Source organism: Amblyomma maculatum, chromosome 2 (genome assembly GCF_055883805.1).
Source record: "Amblyomma maculatum isolate TAMU_Amacu chromosome 2, ASM5588380v1, whole genome shotgun sequence".
In the NCBI taxonomy this organism is placed as follows: Eukaryota; Metazoa; Arthropoda; class Arachnida; order Ixodida; family Ixodidae; genus Amblyomma; species Amblyomma maculatum.
Genome location: NC_139345.1, coordinates 85,750,593 through 85,770,720, shown reverse-complemented (window position 1 = coordinate 85,770,720; position 20,128 = coordinate 85,750,593). Strand labels below are relative to the sequence as shown.

At 43.2% G+C, this 20,128-nt stretch overlaps 1 protein-coding gene across 4 annotated transcripts in view; it reads left to right on the top strand.

Moving 5' to 3' along the window:
• The window catches only part of LOC146199201 (reticulophagy regulator 3), a 28,739-nt gene that overhangs the window by 5,640 nt on the left and 2,971 nt on the right, over positions 1-20,128 (top strand). For 2 of the 4 annotated variants that reach the window (XM_084594672.1, XM_084594671.1), the window contains exons 1-7: positions 1,195-1,445; positions 4,111-4,248; positions 6,625-6,751; positions 9,661-9,745; positions 9,842-9,961; positions 14,265-14,468; positions 18,392-18,730. In XM_084594672.1, the coding sequence (XP_084450798.1) occupies positions 1,210-1,445; positions 4,111-4,248; positions 6,625-6,751; positions 9,661-9,745; positions 9,842-9,961; positions 14,265-14,468; positions 18,392-18,730 (1,249 nt within the window). In that variant the 5' untranslated portion in view covers positions 1,195-1,209. Of the gene's footprint in view, positions 1-1,194; positions 1,446-4,110; positions 4,249-6,624; positions 6,752-9,660; positions 9,746-9,841; positions 9,962-14,264; positions 14,469-18,391; positions 18,731-20,128 lie in introns of those variants that run through there. The other 2 variants (XM_084594673.1, XM_084594674.1) reach the window with 1 other exon arrangement.

The window sequence follows — 20,128 nt, the reverse complement described above, 5'->3', positions numbered from 1 at the left end:
ATAAAAATAACATTAGTAGAACATTCAAAAGAAACATTATACTAATGTTGACTTTGTTGACTTTTGAATATATAATGTTATATAATGTTCACTGTTGCACTGTAAACATTATTTTAATGTTACAAACAAATGTTTCAATATTTCCATCCACACATTAAAGCATATTTGAGTCATAACTATAAAGCAACATAGCATATATATATTTCAAACGGTATAAGTCCCAGCATTTTTGCCCTTTTCTTCCAGTAACCAAGTTTTTTTTAAGACTACTTCTTTGCAACTTGAGCTTTGAGATCATTCCCGCCGTTGAATGCGAGCACATCCCTAATATTTTGTTAGAAAGTTTTGCTAATTATCCATTCGCCACTATATCACACATGGGACACCCGCCGGCGATGGATATGAAAGCTTGACTCTGATATTTGTTCAGAGGTGAGTGTAGGAGTTGTGCTGTATTATGAAGTTGTAGTGTATTATGGTCTTTGCAAAGCGTGCAGGCTGTGTACCATCACGAGCGGTGGGCCTACCTGCTCGTGCAAAGTTGCTCTGCATTTTCACGAATGTTACATGTATGTTGCATACATGTTAGATTATATTGCTTAAATGTTTATGGAAATATATTAACTCCTATACGTAACATTGCTAAAACATTAGAAAAAAAAAAAAGGACATTAGCAACATCAAAATCACGTTCGACTCAAACAAAAATGTAACCTTTCTCTAATATTTCGGTGCTATCTGGGGAGTAGCCCATTCAATGACCCAGGTTTGAACTCCCAGGTCTGAGCTCACCAACACGGCCTCCCATTGCTCGAGAGTAGGAAATTGTATTAGAGATTGCGCCATTAGAAACGAATCTGCGTTCAAAGAGCGCGCTCCAACTCGGAAAAGCAGTCTAAAAATGGCGCGAAACTGCATCGACGTTGTGCTCGACGACGTGCCATATTCCGATCAGTCAGGAAACGGCGCATCCTGTGGCTTAAGAAATATATATGTGCGTATACTTCTGTGGTGCGTACTGCCGTTGGTAGCATTCCAAGTCCGGGGGGCCTCACTGGCCTCACCGCCCCGGGCTTCTGTGCCAGCCTTTCCGCGCTTTCCGCTGTGGTGGCGACACACGCGGTCAGGTGACTCCATCCACGGCCGTTACCGAGGGAGAGCACCTCCATCATATGTTTCGTGACGTCACGGAGCTGAAAGAAAATAAACATGGCTGCCGCGCAGAAGCGGGTGCTCGAGCTGCTCGCTTGGACGAGTGATCTTGTGCGTATTGGATTCGAAAGACAGTTTTCAGCAGTCAATGAGGGCCAAGATGACCGAGATTCTTTGCTTCTGCGTGTGCTTGGACCATTTGAGGCCCATCTGGTCTCACTCCAGAGCCTTCTTATTTGGGAGAGGCCGTACGTGAGCGCCGCTGCCTTTGTCGCAGTCAATTGTCTGTTCTGGTGAGTAGGCTCCTGTGTTAATATCAACGAGTTATCGCTGCTTGCGTGTACACATTCTCAGTGCTAGACGTAAGAATCGTGTGTATTGAACTTGCGTGGGCTCTCAGATTCAGTGGGGCTAGTGGGGCTACCCCACTGCAACGACATGCGCGCCTAGAAATATTAGTTAATTCCAAATTTGGTATTAAAATCGAAGAAAACCCATATGCATTCATACGCATAGATGTTACTAGGAATAGTGCGTTTATTGGTTTAATTTGCGAGTTAAGAGGGCTTGAATAGCTGAACAACGCGTGCCCATTCAAACTCAAAGCATGCTTCCCAACATAACAAAGACGTTTGTCTTTCGAGCGGTAACTTTTTAGGGAGAATAATGCTGAAAAACGCAAGTGTGGACATAGATGCCGATATTATGTGGAAATAATTCTTTGGAGGTTTCCTAGCAAATGATCCAGTCTCTGGTCGTATAAATAATAATTATCGATTATCTTTGGATGTTATTTTTGTGGCAGACAGCCTTGAGTGACACCATGACCTTTGTTCGGTTGCTTCGACCGCGATCGTCTCCGCCGTGTATCAGTAATCCTTTTTATCCGGGCTTCTTGTTTCTTCTCTGTGTCTGTTTAGCTTCGCGCGAAATTTCAGTACCACTTTTGGCGTTTTCAAACACTGTCACTAGTTAGTACTAACCCTTGTCATTTTTGTTAACAATGCGCATTTTAGAGTTCGCATCTACGTTCATCTGACTCGTACATACTGCGGAAATGCGCTGGCTTTGTTTGTCGATTCTGAATCTCAGGCATGCTTATCTTATCTACACTGTGAGGTCTTTCATTTGGTGTTCTCTGAGCTGTGGTCACACTGCAAGGCAGCTATATCTCTGCAAACGCTTCGTTGGATCTGTTTCTGTTCCTGCCACCTTGAATGGCCTGCAGTACGAAACTGCAATAGCAAAAATTGGAAATGTTCGATTATAAATGTGATATGCCATTCAAAATCCGGAAGGCACACTGAAGTCAAAATAAAGTTCGCATTTATCAATTGATTACGGCATTTTGATGACGCAGGCTGCTGTATCATTGGCTAGAAAAAGTGAATAATAAAATATTCATATTTCTGCCACAGTCCAGTTTCACGGACACTGATGACATCAAGGGCTGCTTTGCGTATGGGAGACTACGCCACACTGTCAACCATTTCTATTCAGCAGTCACACCTAATGAATGCAATGTCATATTTGTGAGTGTGACTAAAGTGGTGGGGCCAAATATTGTATGAAGCATCATCCAAGCCACAAAAAATTTAGGTCGAATTTTGCTAAGAATAATAATTGGGTAAAGCCGTCCTCAAGTGTCTCCTGAACTTCATTACTGTGTAGAAGGTACAGTTGCAGGCTGAAGATGCTTTGGCAGTCAAATTTGCCTGACCTTTTGCCTAGCGAATATTGATTTTTGATGCATGTACAGATAATTACTTTTATCCTTGCATAAAGGGCAGCAAGCGTTTCAATTAAGAGTTTGAATGTGGAGGCATGGTCCATAATGTTCTGTTTGCAACTGTACATCTCAATGCTGCATTGTTAGAATTAAGTGTCCGTTTGTTGTGCGGAATCTGACATTTATTATGTAAAGCAATGTTTAATAATTAAAGAAAATTAATTTTCTTAACTGATTAGTTAATTGCAAAGCTGTATGCAACTGGTTTCTCTGGCTTACTCAAGTATTTTATTTTTTAACCTTTTGCTAAAGTTAGCTGGGACATCCAGTATGTTCCTGCTATTTGAGCGTCCACCATATATACACAATGGAGTCAATTATTTAGGCACGCAGTATTGTGTAACTTGGGGGCTCAGTAACTTTATTTCTGGTTCTAGGTTACCTTTTTTATGGTCATGACCGGCACATTAGTTAAGAGGCAAAACAAGGTCCAGTAGCCACTTGGTTAATTTTGCATAGTGTTAATGATATCCATGCTACACTCTGACGTGGCGCTACACATCCATATTTTATGTGATTGTACATAGTTTGGGATTATAATGTTTTTCGCACTGGTAAGTGAACAGTATTCATTGTACAAAAAGCTCATTCTGTTGCCCAGATGTAATATTATGTATTGAGTGAACTGCCACTGTTCTTGGTTGAGTTGAAAAAGCAGTCATTGACTTGCATAGGCATACACAATCTCAGAGTATTAGAAGTGCCGACAGAAACGATGCCATTCATAATGTAAGCCTAGCAGAGCTGTCAATTCTGATTGCGTTACGAATGAAACATTCGCCATATCATAATGTGTTTTTCTATCTAAATTGGCGAGCTTTTCTGCGCAATGCACGGGAGCAAGAGTGCTCGTTCTCAGTCAAATAAATTGTCGTGGACTTGGACGGGTCACAATTTGCAATAAGGCTAATGCCATTAAGTTTGTATGTCTCGCATGGCACGAATGGCATTAAAGGTTAAGGTGGTAAATACTATTCTTTCTCCATGTGGTGCGGGTGTTTAAGGCAGTGAGCAAATGCGGTGGCATATTAAGCTTGCCAACGCCTTAGTAGTACTTCATTAAACAACTCACGTGTAACCTCAAAATGAACACAACTGGCTTCTGTCAGAGTTCTGTCCTCTGCGTGCCCAGTGATTCATGCATGGTCTGGTTCTCCGAACTCTTCTAGGTTGGTGGTGTCCTGCAGTAGGAGGTTCTACTCCTTTGTGGCTGTGGTAGCAGCTGTGGTGTTTATGTACAAGACGTGGGTGGACAGCATTTGGCCAGAGATCCGGGTGCCACCCCCCGAAGGAGAGGACAGCGAACAGTAAGTGCCAAAGTTCACTTCTGGTTCCATGTCATCACATTTGATGCTTCATGTCAAAGGAAATATGATTGCTTTCAAGCACCACTGGAGCTCAGTGGAATTATTTAGGTTTCTAGGTGTAATATGTTTGGGTAGCCATTGTGCAGGTTCGTAGGAGTGTATTGAGAAACTTTAGTTCAACTTTGCTGCTGAACTAAGCACCTGATCACCCCTCTTGCTGCTTCTGTTACATTAACGACAGTTCGAATTGGTAGAATTTAATACTGTTGCATTTGATAAACTTTTGTCAGCAGAAAGTTGGTGCCGGAGGTTTCTTCATAGTATTCTAATGAAGCGAATTGCTCTGTGCACCATTTCATGGTTCTAAGTCACCCGCTGCAAAGCCTATAATTTTTTTCTCCTTCTTTGTGGGGATGCGCCGAACTGGTATTTTTAGTTGCTACCGGTGGCATATTTTTTTCCAGGGAAAAAGGTTGCGAGGGTATCATTTGTAGATCAGATTGCTTGTTGTAGAATTTAATTATGTGCAAGCATGTTGCATACACGGAGCAGTGTATGTAAGAGCATTAGAGCGATCTTGCAAAGCCCACTTTGTGTGCATGTGCCCCCTGCAAGCATCCAAATGTTGCAGTTCCTTACAGTGCTGGCTGCATTACATGGTGCCTTCAATGGCTTTAGATCCGCTCGCAGGAGGTAGAAGGGGAAGGGAGAAAACATAATTCTAGTTTTCGTAATTCTAGAAAACATAAATCCTTCATGTACAGGAATTGTCAATCTTTAAAAGTGAGTCCTCCAGCCATACACTGTAGTAACGGAAACTGAATCTATTTTTACTGAGGTATGGGTGAAGTAGCACTTGATTGTTATAAACTAACATTTCTAATTGGTAGAATTTTAACACTGTTGCATTGAATGAGAGTTGCAGCAGAGAGTTGGAACCAGAGGTCTCTTCGTAGGACACACCAAGCAATGGCATCATCTTCTGTCCAAAATATGTTGAGCCGTTTTTTTTTTTTTCTTTCTTTTTTTTTTTTTTTTTTTTTGTAAGAGACCTTATTTTGCTTTTTAGGGGATTTTTGGGCAGACAGAAGCAACTTTGTGTATGTATGTGTATATATATATATTAGTGCAGATAATTTATGTAGTCGGGCGCCTGCTGTGCAACTGGTTACTTTCCCAGTACTAACCTCAGTATGTTCAGCCCTCACTTCCATCCTGTTTGCAGGCTCCCCTTGCAGTCTCTTGTTCACATACCTGCACTTTTTTATGTGCTTAATTGCTGATATTCTAGTTTGTGCCATAATTTATCCCACATGGTACTCATCAGCATAGTCTTAAGCTACCACATTATATATGGAAGACTACCCGACATAAATTCCTACTGTAACCGAGCCATACCTGCGTAGCCTAGGTACAGTGTGTCCAACACAAGATCCATCAGTCTAGGAGGGCTGGAATAGTTTTTTGCCTACCCGTCTCAAACTCGAAGCGCCTGCCAGCGTGGCTGTGTTGTGGGGTCTCCTGATGTCGTACAACCTGATGACCATTTAGTTCACGGCCATATCACCTATTAACTACTACCTGCCCCGGGCATGCCCGTGACTCTTAGCTCGCAATACGGATGCTGGACTTTATGAAGAAGGGAGTTTTTAATGCTGTCGTGTTAATATCAGATCAGGAATTACAAAATGTTACGGATATATCGTGCACATTTTCTCATTCCATGACACAGCTATCACAGCTATGTCAGTATGAGGTGAGCATAGTGAAATGCGTATCAAGCACTCTCGCCTCATAGAACCCTGAATGTGACATGAAAACCTCGCCCACAGTCCACACCAGACAGAAATCGCACTACAAAGGCGACCTTACCATGCTTTTGATAAGATTTAATTACCTCCAGCAGCATTTGATAACCTGTAAAAGGCACTTTCAGATGTAGTAGCAGTTTGCTTAAGGCCTTGAAAATGTGCTGCAAAGAGCTTCAGCTGCCTTCTCTTCACAGTATTACGCTGTCCTTTAGAGGACTTTTCTTCTTTTAGAGGTAATGTAATATCCAGGGCCTTCTGGTCAGTGCAGCTGATGACGTACATGGTGCTAATTACATAAGCCTCATTTGCTAAAACCAGTGTACATGCAAGCACTGCATGGAGAAATAAACGGAACTGGTTCTCTCTTGTGTGTGCCACACAAACACGGCCATGGGCGAGAGTACCACAACTTTGAGTGGATCATAGTGGCGATGTAGTGCAACTGGTTGGGATCCATCTATAGAGTTTCATGAAGTAATGTACAGCTTGTGTCCGCTATTTTAACAAATAGCATCTTTTTTTAGCGGGGGAAGTAGCCATCTGCAGCTATGACACTTCTTTTAAGGTGGACTCCTGTACACCCACAAGTCTTCAGTGTCCCAGAGCTGAGCCGCTACATCACTGATTGGTCAGAGAGTGTTCGCAAGTGGATTGGGAACGTCATCCTTTTGCGGAGGACAAATCCAGGACTGGTGAGTTGCGCTTTGTTTGTCTCTCTTTACTAAAATATGCATAGCCTTTTTGTGCGGATTTTGGTTGCTGAAACTTCTTGAACGTCCTTCCGCCTTGCTTATGCTGCTGCGATTGTGCTCTCCGACAGGACACACAGACATGCTGCCTCGAACAGTGTAGGGAGCGAGGTTCCTTTGTCTCGTTAGTTTAGGCCCTGGCTAAAAGCAAACTGGCTATTTTGTATGCCATGCATAAAGACATGTTGAAAGAAACTTGTGTTAATTGACATCGGAGCAATCTAGGACCTCTTGAACAATTGAATGGTGCTTAGCTGCCCTGGGCATGAAAAGCTCTGCAGGTGTCTCTCTCTCTCTGTTTTTTTTTTTTTTTTGCCTCTGTATGGTTCAAGTCATGGGATTCTTCTTACTCTTCTAAATATTCACTATATTCAGCTCTCCTTGCCTAAATAGTCTACCACTTTTTTTTCCCTCATGTTTTATTTGTCAATTTGCAGTACGACTTTGAAATTGAAGTCAAATGAAGGAATGAGATATAGACTGCAAACGAAAACTAGGGCACTTGCCTCTTCACTCAGGAAAAAGAATAGCTCATTAGAAGAGCATGGGTGCAGCACGCAGGGGGCCATTTGCTGGTGAAACGCATGATCGACTGACTAGATATGTAGGGTCTGGTTGTAGTGGGTACACCATTTTTGCACCATCATGGGTCAAGAGATCAGTTAGGTCAAAAGGGGGTACAAGAAGTCTGTAGGTTTTTTTTTTATTACTGTACAGTTAATGTAATGAACTCCTCCTCCTCCTCCTCTTTCTGCATGGCAGCGACTACGCAGCACATTGTCTTGACTCGCTAGCGGCGTCAGCGGCATCAGTCAGTCGCTGCTAGCGCTGCCTCCGGCGACCCCCCCCCCCCCCCCCCCCTCTTCCTGCGAGACTTTGGTTGCGGAAGCGCTGGAGTTTGCAGCAACCCTAAAAATACTCATCAGTGAAAGGGTTAAAGTATGCCATGACAATTTTAATAGCTTTTGGGATCCTTAATGCTGTCTCATTAAAATTCGAGCACGTGAAAGCTCATTTTAGTGCTCGACTGCTTAAACTAGGGGAACAGTCATCTTAGCTTCCCTGTAATTAAAGGGATGAAAGGCTTCTGAGAGAATTTCCTCAGGATAAAAAGATTACTATTGCATAGCCTTTAAGTGGAAGCTCTGCGGGATTTCTTGAACATTCTGAGTTTGTAGTCTTATTACATTTGGTAGAGTCCATCTCTCCATTACAAAAACCGTTTTTCAATAGTGTCAGAAACAAGCGAAAATGATGAAACTACAAATGGGTTGCGGTCAACCTCTGTCATGGGTACGGCCGTGAAAACTCGTGCATGCACGCGTTAAATAGTTAAACTGGCTGTTATAAATGGCAGCTAGGATTTACTGTTTGTCTGAAATGACTGAAAGCAAGCTGAAAATAATGTTTGGCAGCATATACAGAGAGAATATACTAGATCGTCATGCACCAAGTTGTTATTCACTCAAGGGTTGCTGATAGAAATTTCCCCGATTGATACCATAAATTGGGAATTTTTTAAAATTCAATTTCACGGCAACAAAACTTTGCAGAGTCACGAAATTTGATACTAAGGACCAGAAAACTCGGGAGGACGTAGTATGAAAATCTCGGTGAAATTCGGGGCGATCTAAAAAAACACAGGAGTTGCTCTTTACAGCATTGTGCATATTTCCTAACAGTGACAGTCAAATGCAGCAAGCATACTTCAAGGTTATGTGGTCGAAAAGCATTTTTCAAAAGTTCAATAAAATATTTTGCTGGGGCTCCCACCTGTCTGGGTGGAGAGGTTTATGACAGTCTTATGAATATTGAAGTCCGTTCATAAAAATGCAGCCGTGGTGGTCATCATGCACTTTAACTTGTTCAAAAGCAGTGGTGTTGCCTAACTTGTGGCAACTGGAATAGTTTCTGGTTGGTATTTCTCTCGCTAAGCCTAAGCATATGTTTGTAAGCCTGAGCTTCTTTTGTTAGTCTTGCATTGGTCTTGCACTTCTGTACAATCTTGCAGCATCCTCTCTTCTGCCACTTGTTCAGTTTGCCAAGATGTGCACCGAGTACAGTAAACTTCAGTGTGTGCATGTAGGGGAAAAAGTTTACAAAAAAGAAACATGTACATCACAATCCCAATGGATGTGCAGTAGCGAACAGCTGGCATGCATATGGAAAGCTCCCTTTATGCAGAACACCAACAGAAATTTCATCTGGGATTGCTGTGGATGCGAGTGCTGCTCGAGAGTATGTGACCCTCAAGTTTAGAAAATACGTCAAGCTCCCATTGTTCTAGGATGATCGTGCAATGCAATACATATCTTGCTACAGGCTATCTTCGGTGATGGCGATGTGACTTGGTTTCGTGGCGCAGATATATTAGTGGTCGTAACTGGCATAATCACTTCGGACAATGCGTTGTTTAAAATATTAATTACTAATTATAAATAGGACAGCAGCTGATCTTGGTTACGCTTTTAGATGTATCTTAAATGCTTTATAAATAGTGCTGTATCTTTCACATAGTGCTTGCAAATTTGTCACAGTAATCTGGCAACATTCTAAAGCAGTCTGGCTGCCTTCAAAGTGTGAGCGAAGTCCATACATCTGTGGCTGTAGTGTGCTACGCAGATTGCAGAACAGTCCTATAGCTTTAACAACTGAAGGCTACTATTCGACCATTTGCTTGGAGGCAGTCAGAATCTCCTTTGAAGACCATGTTCACGACCTGAATTTACAAGTTTTTGTGCCGACAATAGCTGATGTTATTGTACAATCGCAGAAGGTATCCAGCTTTTGCTGACTACCATTGTGAAACCTTGTATTCATGCAAATGCCATTGCTTGGTCTTCCTCCTGCAGTTCTGCATCCTGGCGTCATCGACTTTTGCTATGACGGCTGTCCTAGGAAGGATGGTATCTGGCGTCCTGATACTTTACAGCTTGTGTAAGTTTGTGGGGTCCCTTTAACTGTGTTTACAAAGCCCTCCAATAACCTCTTTTATTTTTTTTTCTCATGCTGTGGGGTATATGTATGTTTCAGTGATGGCGGTGACCCTTGGTCCCGGCATTGTGCTTTACGTCATACCAGCCACGTGGTATGAACAGGCCGACGCACTTCTGAGAATAGCATCTGGGAAGCCACCGAGGAAGAAGCGGCAAAGTGAGTGTATATAGTTTATAGCTCTGTTGTCAAAGTGATTGCTTGAACTCTTTCATCTACACTTCCCAAAAAAAATTCATTTTGATATCCTTTATAAGCTGACATTACTGAATGCAGTAACCTGATTAATTCGGTCTTCAAGGGAGCTGACAAAATGCTTGGAAAACCAAAAGTTCGAATTATAGAATGGGCCTGAAAAAACTGCCGAATAACCGATCACAGTAAATTTTGTTTGACGAACACCTGCATGGCAGTCGTCTGCATTTGAGGTGAAATTCAAGTGAGAACGATGGCTTTTTTCCCAGTTTCTTTAAGTGGTTTTGCGCACACAATCAGAGGTGTTGGTGAATTGTTCCAATGCTGTTAAGGCCTCCGCTACCATTTCTGCAGTGCGACCCAGTAGCACAAAATGGCCCCGTCACGGTTTGAGAATGCTTCACCACACTATCCACGCGATGAAGCATTGAAGTGACAAGCGCACAGCTTCAGTCCGCCGAAGGCAGCATCGAGAGATATATCAGTAGACCGTAGCACAACGAGACACCATACCAAAATAAAAATAAAAGCAGTGACGCGCCAAGCAACGTATGAAACAGCACGACTGGCCGATGCACATGTCCGGTCACAGCGGTGGCATAGCGTGAAGTTGGGGAAAGCAAAATCGAGGCTGTGCGACAGGCCTTTATTTCGTAACTGGGGAACTTTCAACTGTCACCGTGCCTGCCATATTGCGAACGAAGTCCCCATGCATCGCTGTTTCTTGCAATTCAGGTTTGGGGAGGTCTGTTTCGACGATCGCTGATTGTCAGGGTTGTATCTCGACACAGCCTCTTATCCGAATTAACCGGAGATCCAGAGCAAGTTTGTTCTTTGTCCAAATAAAGAAGCGTCCGACAGACTTACATGGACGTTGGCCAGGACCATGCTCCTAGTTTGAATTATCTGAATTTTTGAATTAATGGGGGTCGAATTAAAGAGATTTTACTGCAGTTTGTTACTAATTGATTGCTGTCTTAAAGAGATTTCTTTTTGTTGCTAACTTCGCATAGTAGGACAGGACTAGGACAGCACAACTGGACATAGCTTAGTTTTCTTGAAGGAAACCGTGTGCATACTACTGGCCTCAGATATGTTGAACTGTTGCCTATATTGAAAAACCGAAACATTCCCTTCAAAATTTGATTTGTAGTTATAGCACTGTTGTACACATGCATCGAATGCCTGTTCATTGGAACCTGTGATGTATGGAATTGTGTGCTGCACCTCTACTAGTAGCATTTCTCTTAGTGATGCTGCCATGATCATCATTTGCAACTGCTGCTGATTGAACGTGTGGCCTTATGTATGCTCCATTTGTGGCATGAAGTTTTGTTAGAACTTGGACCTAGCATGAGGGGTATACAAGCACTTGCAGCCATTGGCACGAGGCGACTCTTACCCCGATGTTGGAGAAGCCGACCACGCCTTTGTTTTAATGTGAAATTATTACATTCACAGGGAACTGGCGAAAACATTGTGCTTTTTATGAAAAGTGCTGGCTAGTTCTAAAGCATTGTCCACAGCTGCTTCAGTGCGCGAAGCACCTAGTCTTTGCGTCCAGCAAACAGGATGGTGCCAGTGTGCTGGTTGGTGGCATGCCACTGCTGGCATGGATGCATTATTAATCTGCTTTTGTAGAGAAGACAACTTACCTCTTGGGATGTTTGGCATCCTTGGTGTTGACGTGCAGTTCAGCCTTGCCGGCTGAGTTGAGTGTCAGGGGCAGATACTGTGTGTGGCAGGTATTTGAGAACGAAGTTACCTATATCCAGATGCAAACAGACGCAGATACTGGAGACAGATAGTCTATGACCATTCAATAAAACCGCCGAGAGCAGCTGTCACATTCCACATGCTCTCGAAACCGACTGCAGGCAGTGATGAGGTGTGTCTTCGGAGCATTTTTCATTGCATCGTTAATAGCTCCCTTGAGATCTGTGGTGCTGTTGTGTGGGTGTCCATTGGATACTCTCTAGACCATGGCTCATACTTAATAGTACACTGGCTTGAGATCAGGATAGCAGAATGGCCACATGTTTGGGGGCTGTGTGTAGTAGCGCAGAGTCTTGCTGAAAAACATGAGGTCTACCACATGCTACAGTAGTAATCCAGGGCTTCACATCCTTGTTCAACACCTCAATGTAAGCAACGGAATTGACTCTGTCGTCTTGAAGCTAAAAAACGTGGATGCGCCGCGTCTCCTTCATTTCTTACGACACCCAGGACCATCACTGATGCTGGATATTTTGTGTGCACAACAGTTGGAACATCCTTGGGGCCTCTACACTACCACCAATCACTTTTGCGGTTTCGCTTCTTGTCCTGGACAAAGTGTTTTTTTTTTATCAGAGGAAAGTCACAACTTTCCAGGCTCCTCTGGGTGTTTCAGTTTTTGTTCATGAGGCACTTGGCCCTGGTCAGGCATTTCTCCTTGGTTTTCTCAGACAAAAAGTGTCCTCTGCAGATAGCCTGACTTGTGGTGGAGGTCGTTATAAACTACACATCTGACAGTGGCTTCATCAACCTCCACCTTCTTGTCGAGGACTCTTACCGACTTGCTAGGTCATCAATGATGATTCCTTTGATGCGGCTGATGAATACTGGCATCCTAAGGGCGTCAGGACGTGGGCAGTGTTGTTTCCTTTGTGGAACTACGTCCGCATCACCCTGGCAGCCTCCAGTTCTTCCCGAACATTGAACACGAATGATCAAATAACCTTGACGAATGTTGCAACCTTTGGGGTGTCCCGCAGCCATAACTGCATGCCTCTTCATTTTTTAGTTTGCTAAAGTTTTGGCCTGATTACCTACAGCAAAAAAAAAAAAAAAAAAAAAAAAAAAAAAAAAAAAAAAAGTAGCTTGTAGATTTTGTAGCTATTGTGTAGAAGGGGAGGAGTCACCTATAAGTTATTCTAAAATACATGCCGCACCTTTTACATTCATTTGAGTGGACAATAAAATATTGTGGTGGTTTAAGGATGGCTTGGACCTAGTGATAGAGCGAAAGCTGTGAGTGTTGCAGCGATAGCCTCTGCTACACCACCTTTCAATCCGCAGTTTTTGTTTTTTTTTAAGTTAGGTTTTGGACAAAGGAAGACTCCTTATACTTTTAGGTGGTCACCTGGACCAGACCAGGTCATATTGTCATATATCTTCTTGTAACTTGTAAATTGGCTTATAAGAAAAAGGCGCAGTATCTGCCAGACTTGAGAGGCTGAAGATGGGAGCGGAAGTGGAGAGAAAGAGGTCCCGTAGTGGAAGGTTACGGAGTAATTTCGGCCACCTATGGAGGCCTTTAACGGGCGTTGACGTTGCACAACACAGGGCTGCCTCTCCATTCTTATAAGTTATACTTTGGGAAAAGGAAGGTGCAGTACACTTTTGGGTGGACAGCACTGAATCATGGACATCCACACTTAATTAGGTCAGGGCACTTGAAGGTGAAACTTAGTGGCACGCAAAGACTGGCTGTCCTAGCTTGGTAAAGCTTTCACTTCAATACATTGGTTTATAAGAAAGGAAATGTGCAGTATCTGTCAAGATCATTTGAAGCTTAAACTCAGGCTTGCGCGAGGACTACTTTGCCAAGCGTAGTGAAGCTTTCGCTTCAGGAATGATGCACCCTTCCCGCACTGTCTCGTGCACAACAGGCTAAGTAAAAGAGACGAGTGGAGAATAAGGAAGCACAGTCTAGCTAAACCAAGTGAATAGCAAAAACTTTTGGTGACTGCATTAGCATTTTTCAGCTTTCTGTACATGGCCTTCTTGCCATATTTTCAACTCCACAGGTACGAGAAATGCGCTCATTTTTCATGTTGTAAATTCTGCGATGAGGCATTTTTGCACTAAACAAGGGAAGTTATTTCCATATGACGTTCTTGATCCTGAGCCTATGTCCTCCTCTTCAAGAATGCATGCGTAGAAGCATGTAGGTGACAAGTAGCAAGCTTTCCTAACATGTTAGTCTAGCCCTTTGCATGTAACTTTGCCTAACCAGTGCCCTAACCAGAACCACTGGAAGAGCTCAACAAGCTGTTTCCAACATGCAGCCTTTCCATGCTAACCGAAAGGTGGTGAAGAAACTGCAAGTTTCTGGCAAGGGTGCGCTTTGTGCTAGTATAGAAAGGTCTTCCTTCATGTGCTTCAGGAGCATTTGCCAGTGATTTGCAAAGGAGCTTGCCTTTAGTTTTCCCAGGTCTAATGCAACTTCAGATCTGTGTGTCTCACACTGGTGTTTCCTTTGCACACTTTTGTTTCACTTTAGGTGATGGCGGAGGGGAAGGTTTTAACCCCACCAACAGTGGTGAAGAGCCGGACGAGCTGGAGGAATTTCTGCCCAAGATGGATGAAAAGCTCCTGGCGAAGCAGCTCAGCCTCTCGCTGGACTCTGACTCAAAGTCGAGCTCACACAGCGAAACATCACTTCTGCCTCGAGAACTTGCCACTGCACCGCTTCTAGATTCCCTGGGTTGGTGTGCTTCACCCTCTTCTTCTTCCTCCAGCTATCTCTCCATTCAGGCAGCCACAGGAAACCTTGGTCAGAGTCCTTCAGTGCCACTAGTGATCATGAAATTCATGCTTCAAGTTTGTTTGAAGACGAAAGTGGCCACGAGGTGGCACTTCTGATCAGGGAGCCCCTAGCAGGGGAACATGCTGGCAGCGTATGGAATTGTTGCTGCAGGAAGTCTTGCTTGTGTGCACTTTCTGCAAAACTGAATTGAGGCTCTCTGACGGGCTAGTTGGTACGTTTGAAGTGAAAGATAAAGGCTGTTCAAAGAAGACTGGATGGAAGGCACATACACAAGCCTGTGCCTTGTCTCTGCTTGCCTTTCGTCCCATCTTCTTTGCACAGTTTTACTAATTTCCTGAAAAATTGATGCAGGGATTGTGAACATGCTGCGGTTCTGTAATCCTAGCCTGCTTGTCACGCATGTGGAGAAAGTGATGGTGGCAGTGTCATGGTTGGCCCTTTACCAAATGGCTTTACGCAAAAGCCATTGTCTGGCTTTTGCTTTTGAAAAGAACGGGTGATTCTCTGCATGAAAACACCTCTCCACTTGCAATTACAGTAGAACCATTTTATACTAAAGTCACTGACTGGCAAAAATATTTACGATACTATAAGGGTCTTTACTATACCAGTGGTTGATACTGTCCTGAAGGTGCTGTCATTTAATTAAATGGCTACTTACAGAACACGTCATCATGTTGCCTCATGAAAACAACTCTAAGATACCTTTCATCTCTCTTATCATCTCGTCATGCCATTTTCTTTTCTCAGCTATAAGATTTTCTTGTTTACATCTTGTGGAAGTACCTCGGAAACATGAGTGCAGCGTGGCTACAAATACAAGTTTGATTTCAAATCTTGCATGAACACAGCATCATCTTCCACTTATTCTGTCCTTTAAAAGGCAATAGATTAGAAATGCGCGCTGCAGTCAAGCGCTGCGAAACTGCACGCGCTGCGCCTCCCGTTCTTGCCACCGGCACCACTGCTCCCTCGTGCTGTACAGTGCTGCGAATGTTCGGAAATTTCTTCCCGACCTTATTTCTCATGACACATTTACTCACTTTTACTTTCTGAACATACCGCGCTGCCTTCTTTCCATGTTTGTAGACAGCTTTACTTGTTTTTCCTACGCATTGTATGCTTTCCCTCACGGCTCCAAGCCTATGTAATGTTGGCTTCTCCCGAGTGCTGCTAAGCCTGGTGACAGAGCCATTAAAAAAAATTACTCTCTGTTGCTATATATTCTCAAAAAAATATATATATATTGTTATTTCGGGGGAAATTGTCGCCGCGGCCATACAGATTTTACCACAATCGATTTCTGTCAAATATATTTTTACTATAAAGGGGCGAAAATATACAGTCTATGGAAGATGAACTGGGACTTCAATTTCACTTACTATATCAGAGTTTACTATACCGGAGTTCTACTGTTTTTGTTCACACATTCGTGAGTGTTGCTATTCCACCCGTTTATAGGGTGCACATTACTACCCCTTAATGAGGTAGTAATGTGCAGCCTATAATGTGCGCACTCACTGCTAACAGCGACAAGCGAAGGCCATCGCATTACTCTTCTATTTCTATTTCATCTTGCTTTAAGTTGCATTATACCGCAGTACATTCGGCAATGCTTGGGTTGGGATTTTAATGGAAAGGTTCGCATTGCGACATTAGCAGATGGAGTCAAAACAGTGCGGATGCTGTTGCCATGTGTGCTACCATAGCGTTCATCTTTCGGAAACGCAGCACATTCGATTTCGTTCGCACTACTTGAGCATAAGAAAGTGCCTTCATTTCTTTTCTCCTTTTTTTTTTTTTCCCAGCTTGTAAATGCTGCATCTGGGTGGGCATAGCTTTGTCATTTTGCAAGCAGGGTGGTACTATTGGGAAAGTAACAATGCTACATCACTGCGTTGCTAAGTGCCCCGAACATTATCGAATAGCAGTGCTGATTTGTGTACAGCATTGCAGCACTGTTGTGGCCTTCTTTCATATTCTAATGCAACTTATTTTCGCATCTTACCCATCACCATCTGCACCAGTTTGTATGCACAAAGCGAAAAAGCGCATGTTTCTTACAGAACACAAAATTTGTTTGCATACACTATGAAGAGCCAGAAAAGAAGCTTCAATGCAGCAGCTGTTAATGGGGCTCTACTTCTTCCATCTGCTGGCCAGGAATTTTGCGTGTATGGTCACAATGCTGTGGCTTATGTCTGCAGCATCGGATCGCAAAAAGGTTTAGTTTTTTGCAGGCTTTGTCTCAGGTGGAATGTGCTCTTATTTCTGCATTGAAAAGAAACAATGAGAATAGCCTGAATCGCATTGGGCTATTAAACCAGATAAGCCAAACCAAACCGAAAACATGGTTGCATTGAGCTCCCAAGACGCAGAAAATAACTTCACTGATTACAAGGAAGTCTTTTGAATGTGTCCGAGGGTGATTCTAAGCCCCTTTCTTTAATGTGATTGCATCCCCTTACTGTGATAATTCATTTCTCTGTACGCCTTGGTACATATATATTATGCTGAGGCATGCAAAACGAAAGAAAAATAAAGAGCCTCTGCCCGTGCCACAAAGTATAACTGACTTACGCCTTGGTACAGTGGAAATGATGTAGACTGGGTTATGATACTAAGTAATTTCAATAGGTTAGTGTTGTTTAATTGGAATTGACTAAATTGGCAGGTGCATTTGGGCCACATCCAGGTTACGTGCATTTTGACGGTAAAGGTTCCAGTCATTGAAGCTCTAAAAGCGTAAGCTGATGAGAATTAAACTGCTAGTAGCTCCGGCAAAAGTAATGGTAACTTGATTTTGGCCACCATACTTGCTACACACAGCAAGATCTTAGTGACAGGAATCTCACGGGGTGGAGACATATTCTTATCAAAAATGAACAAAAAGTGAATGAAGTAAGCGGAAGCACGCAAAATGCTCCGTGCAGATATAGCCGTGCAGCACGGTTCACTGCTCACAATGTATACCGCACAGTTTGCGGCCATGCATTGCCGACACGCGGCAGGCAGCACTTGGTGCATGTCTGTTCTGAGAATGGTAAAGGGGCACAGCCACATTTCCACAGTTACAAACATGAGGCAACATTAAAATCTGCATTCCCATTCACCTTCCCAGTTTATTTATTTTTTTTTAATTTGACTTTCTTTAAGAAAATTACAAGCTCAGGTGAAATTCCATGCTCTCATCATATCTGGATGTTACATGGTGGGCACGTGTATGATTCCATAAGACCCATATTTAAAATTGAAGGCCACTAGCATTACTTTGTATAGCTTAAAGATGTATTCGCCCTCTCTTGAGCATGGATTGGCAGGATTACACTAAAAAGCATTTTCTTTCCTGGAGTAATTGTGTATTTTTATCAGAATGCACACAAGACTGCATTTTTCCCACATCTGACTGTTGGGTTAACTTAATGTGGTCTTGGCTAAATTCCTGTAGTACTCTTTCTCCCGGTGGCATCCAGCTAATTCAGTCTTATGCATTTGATGTGAACACCTCGGCAATTTTGATGGCCATTGCCATAGTCAGTATAATTGCAGTTAAATCAGTGAAGAGCTCTGAAAATATATTGCTTTTCAATAAATTTTGCAATTGACAGTGACAAGCATTTCCTGTTTAGCATCACTGGCATACCACTTCTGTCCACATTACATGCCACATACCTTGTGTTATGCTGTAGTTTAAATAATGCAAAATAAAATATAATGAAGATATCAACGAGTAGTTACAAATGGAATGCTTTGTTCCAGTGTTATGTGCTGTCCTAACTGGGTTTTCAAGACCTTGTATTTTAGAAAGTGTAATGCATCCTGACAGTATTTGCATCTTTTGTGGCTCTTCTTTCTTGCAGATGAAGAGACTCAGTTCTATGAAGGCATGGGCAGCATGCCCGACTATGATGAAGAAACAGATTTGGACAGCTTCCTTCCAGACATGACCACTATGCCCTCGCTCAGCGAGGTGTGCGACTCCGAAGACGTTCCCCTTACAGCTGCAACCGCCGCTGTGTCACCACCAGCACCCATGCATTTCGCATCCTCTCACTTCAGGCAGGAGAGCTCGGATTCAGACGCTGACGAGGCACTCATCAGAGGCCTGGTGGCGTCTCGCCGGCCTGCGCGGCAGCCCGAAGCATCCAAGTCGCGCCCACTCGCTGTGGGACCGCGCACCTCCCGACACAGCTCCCAAGGTAGTGACATTGACATCGACGAATATGAGGTGGTGGATAAGCGGGAGCTTCCTTCGTGATAACAAAACCCACTACTGTGCGTGTGTGCGTGTTTGTGCACCCTTGTGATGACACCCTGCTGTGCACGCCCTGGGGGATTTCTCTCTCTCAGCCACCGTTCTTACTCGTTTGTACAATACATACTGGTCTTTCTTTTCACCACTCTGTATTTCTTTGCCTATTATTACTCTTTGGAAGAACACACAATTGCACTGTACTTGTGAACAAATGCATGTGGTGCCATAAGTACGTAGGCATCTCAACTGCATGTCGACAGAAGCAGCACCGCGGCACAGATTAATGAATTTGAAACAGGAAGAGACGGTAACCTGTGCATACGTGCTGTTGCTGGCAGTGGACCTGGCTTTGTAATGTGTAGCCCCCGATAAACAAAGGGGCTGTAAACCTTAATGTAAAGCTTTCTTTTAGATGTGCAGTTCAGTGCTCCGGTAGTACTTTTTGATGTAAGCTGACACGTGTGAGGCACCGATTGGCAGCTTTTAAACGTTTTCTTTCCGCCTGTATCCATTTTGTATGGTCTTTCTTGTTCAAGCACGAATAGCTTACCATTCTTTTCTGTATCACTTTTTCTGGCAGTAGGTTGAAGTTCACTTTGTGAAAGGTTGTTTAGTGAGTTAAATTTTGCACCTGATTGACCAGCTGTTCTGGAGAGGGTGTTTATAGTACCTGCCTATGTAATCAAAAACCACTAGATTCCATTAGTATATGAAAACTTGTGTATTTGGAATAGGCGACACATATTGACAGGTCATTTCTAAACATTTTATTCTTCTGCAAAATCTGTTCTAGTGTATTGCAGATTCCTTGTGGTCAATCTGAAATTGTCCCATAGCATTTTCTTTATTCACCGCTTTTGACTGCTGTTTCCTGGAGCAGACACCACAATCGGACAGCCAGAGAAGATGTTGGAATTGAAGGGGCCTCTGGCCTGCCTTGACTATTTTAATTCTTGCATTAGTTGACTGTAATTGTCTTCACAAATCATTAGAGCCATTTTCACCACTAAAAGTGGCAAACAATGGAAATCAAAGCCCACATGCAATCTATTTCATGTAGCCAGTCTTCTTCATGCCGGTGGAAGCACTTAATTTGTAGATACCCCTCCACATTTCATTGTGAAGAACAACTTACATTTGTGTTGCTGGGAAGGCACTGCATTCTTTCTCCTCGTCTTATTTTCAGTGACTTTTATTGTCCCTCACTGCAGCACTGTCTCTGGATCAGGTGGTAGCGTAGTGTGGCAGGCTAGTTAGTTATTTGCACCTTACTGCCATTTACAACCAAACAGCTGTTCAACAAAATTCGTGCTTTGCAATCTTGTGTCCCGCTGTGTCCAGG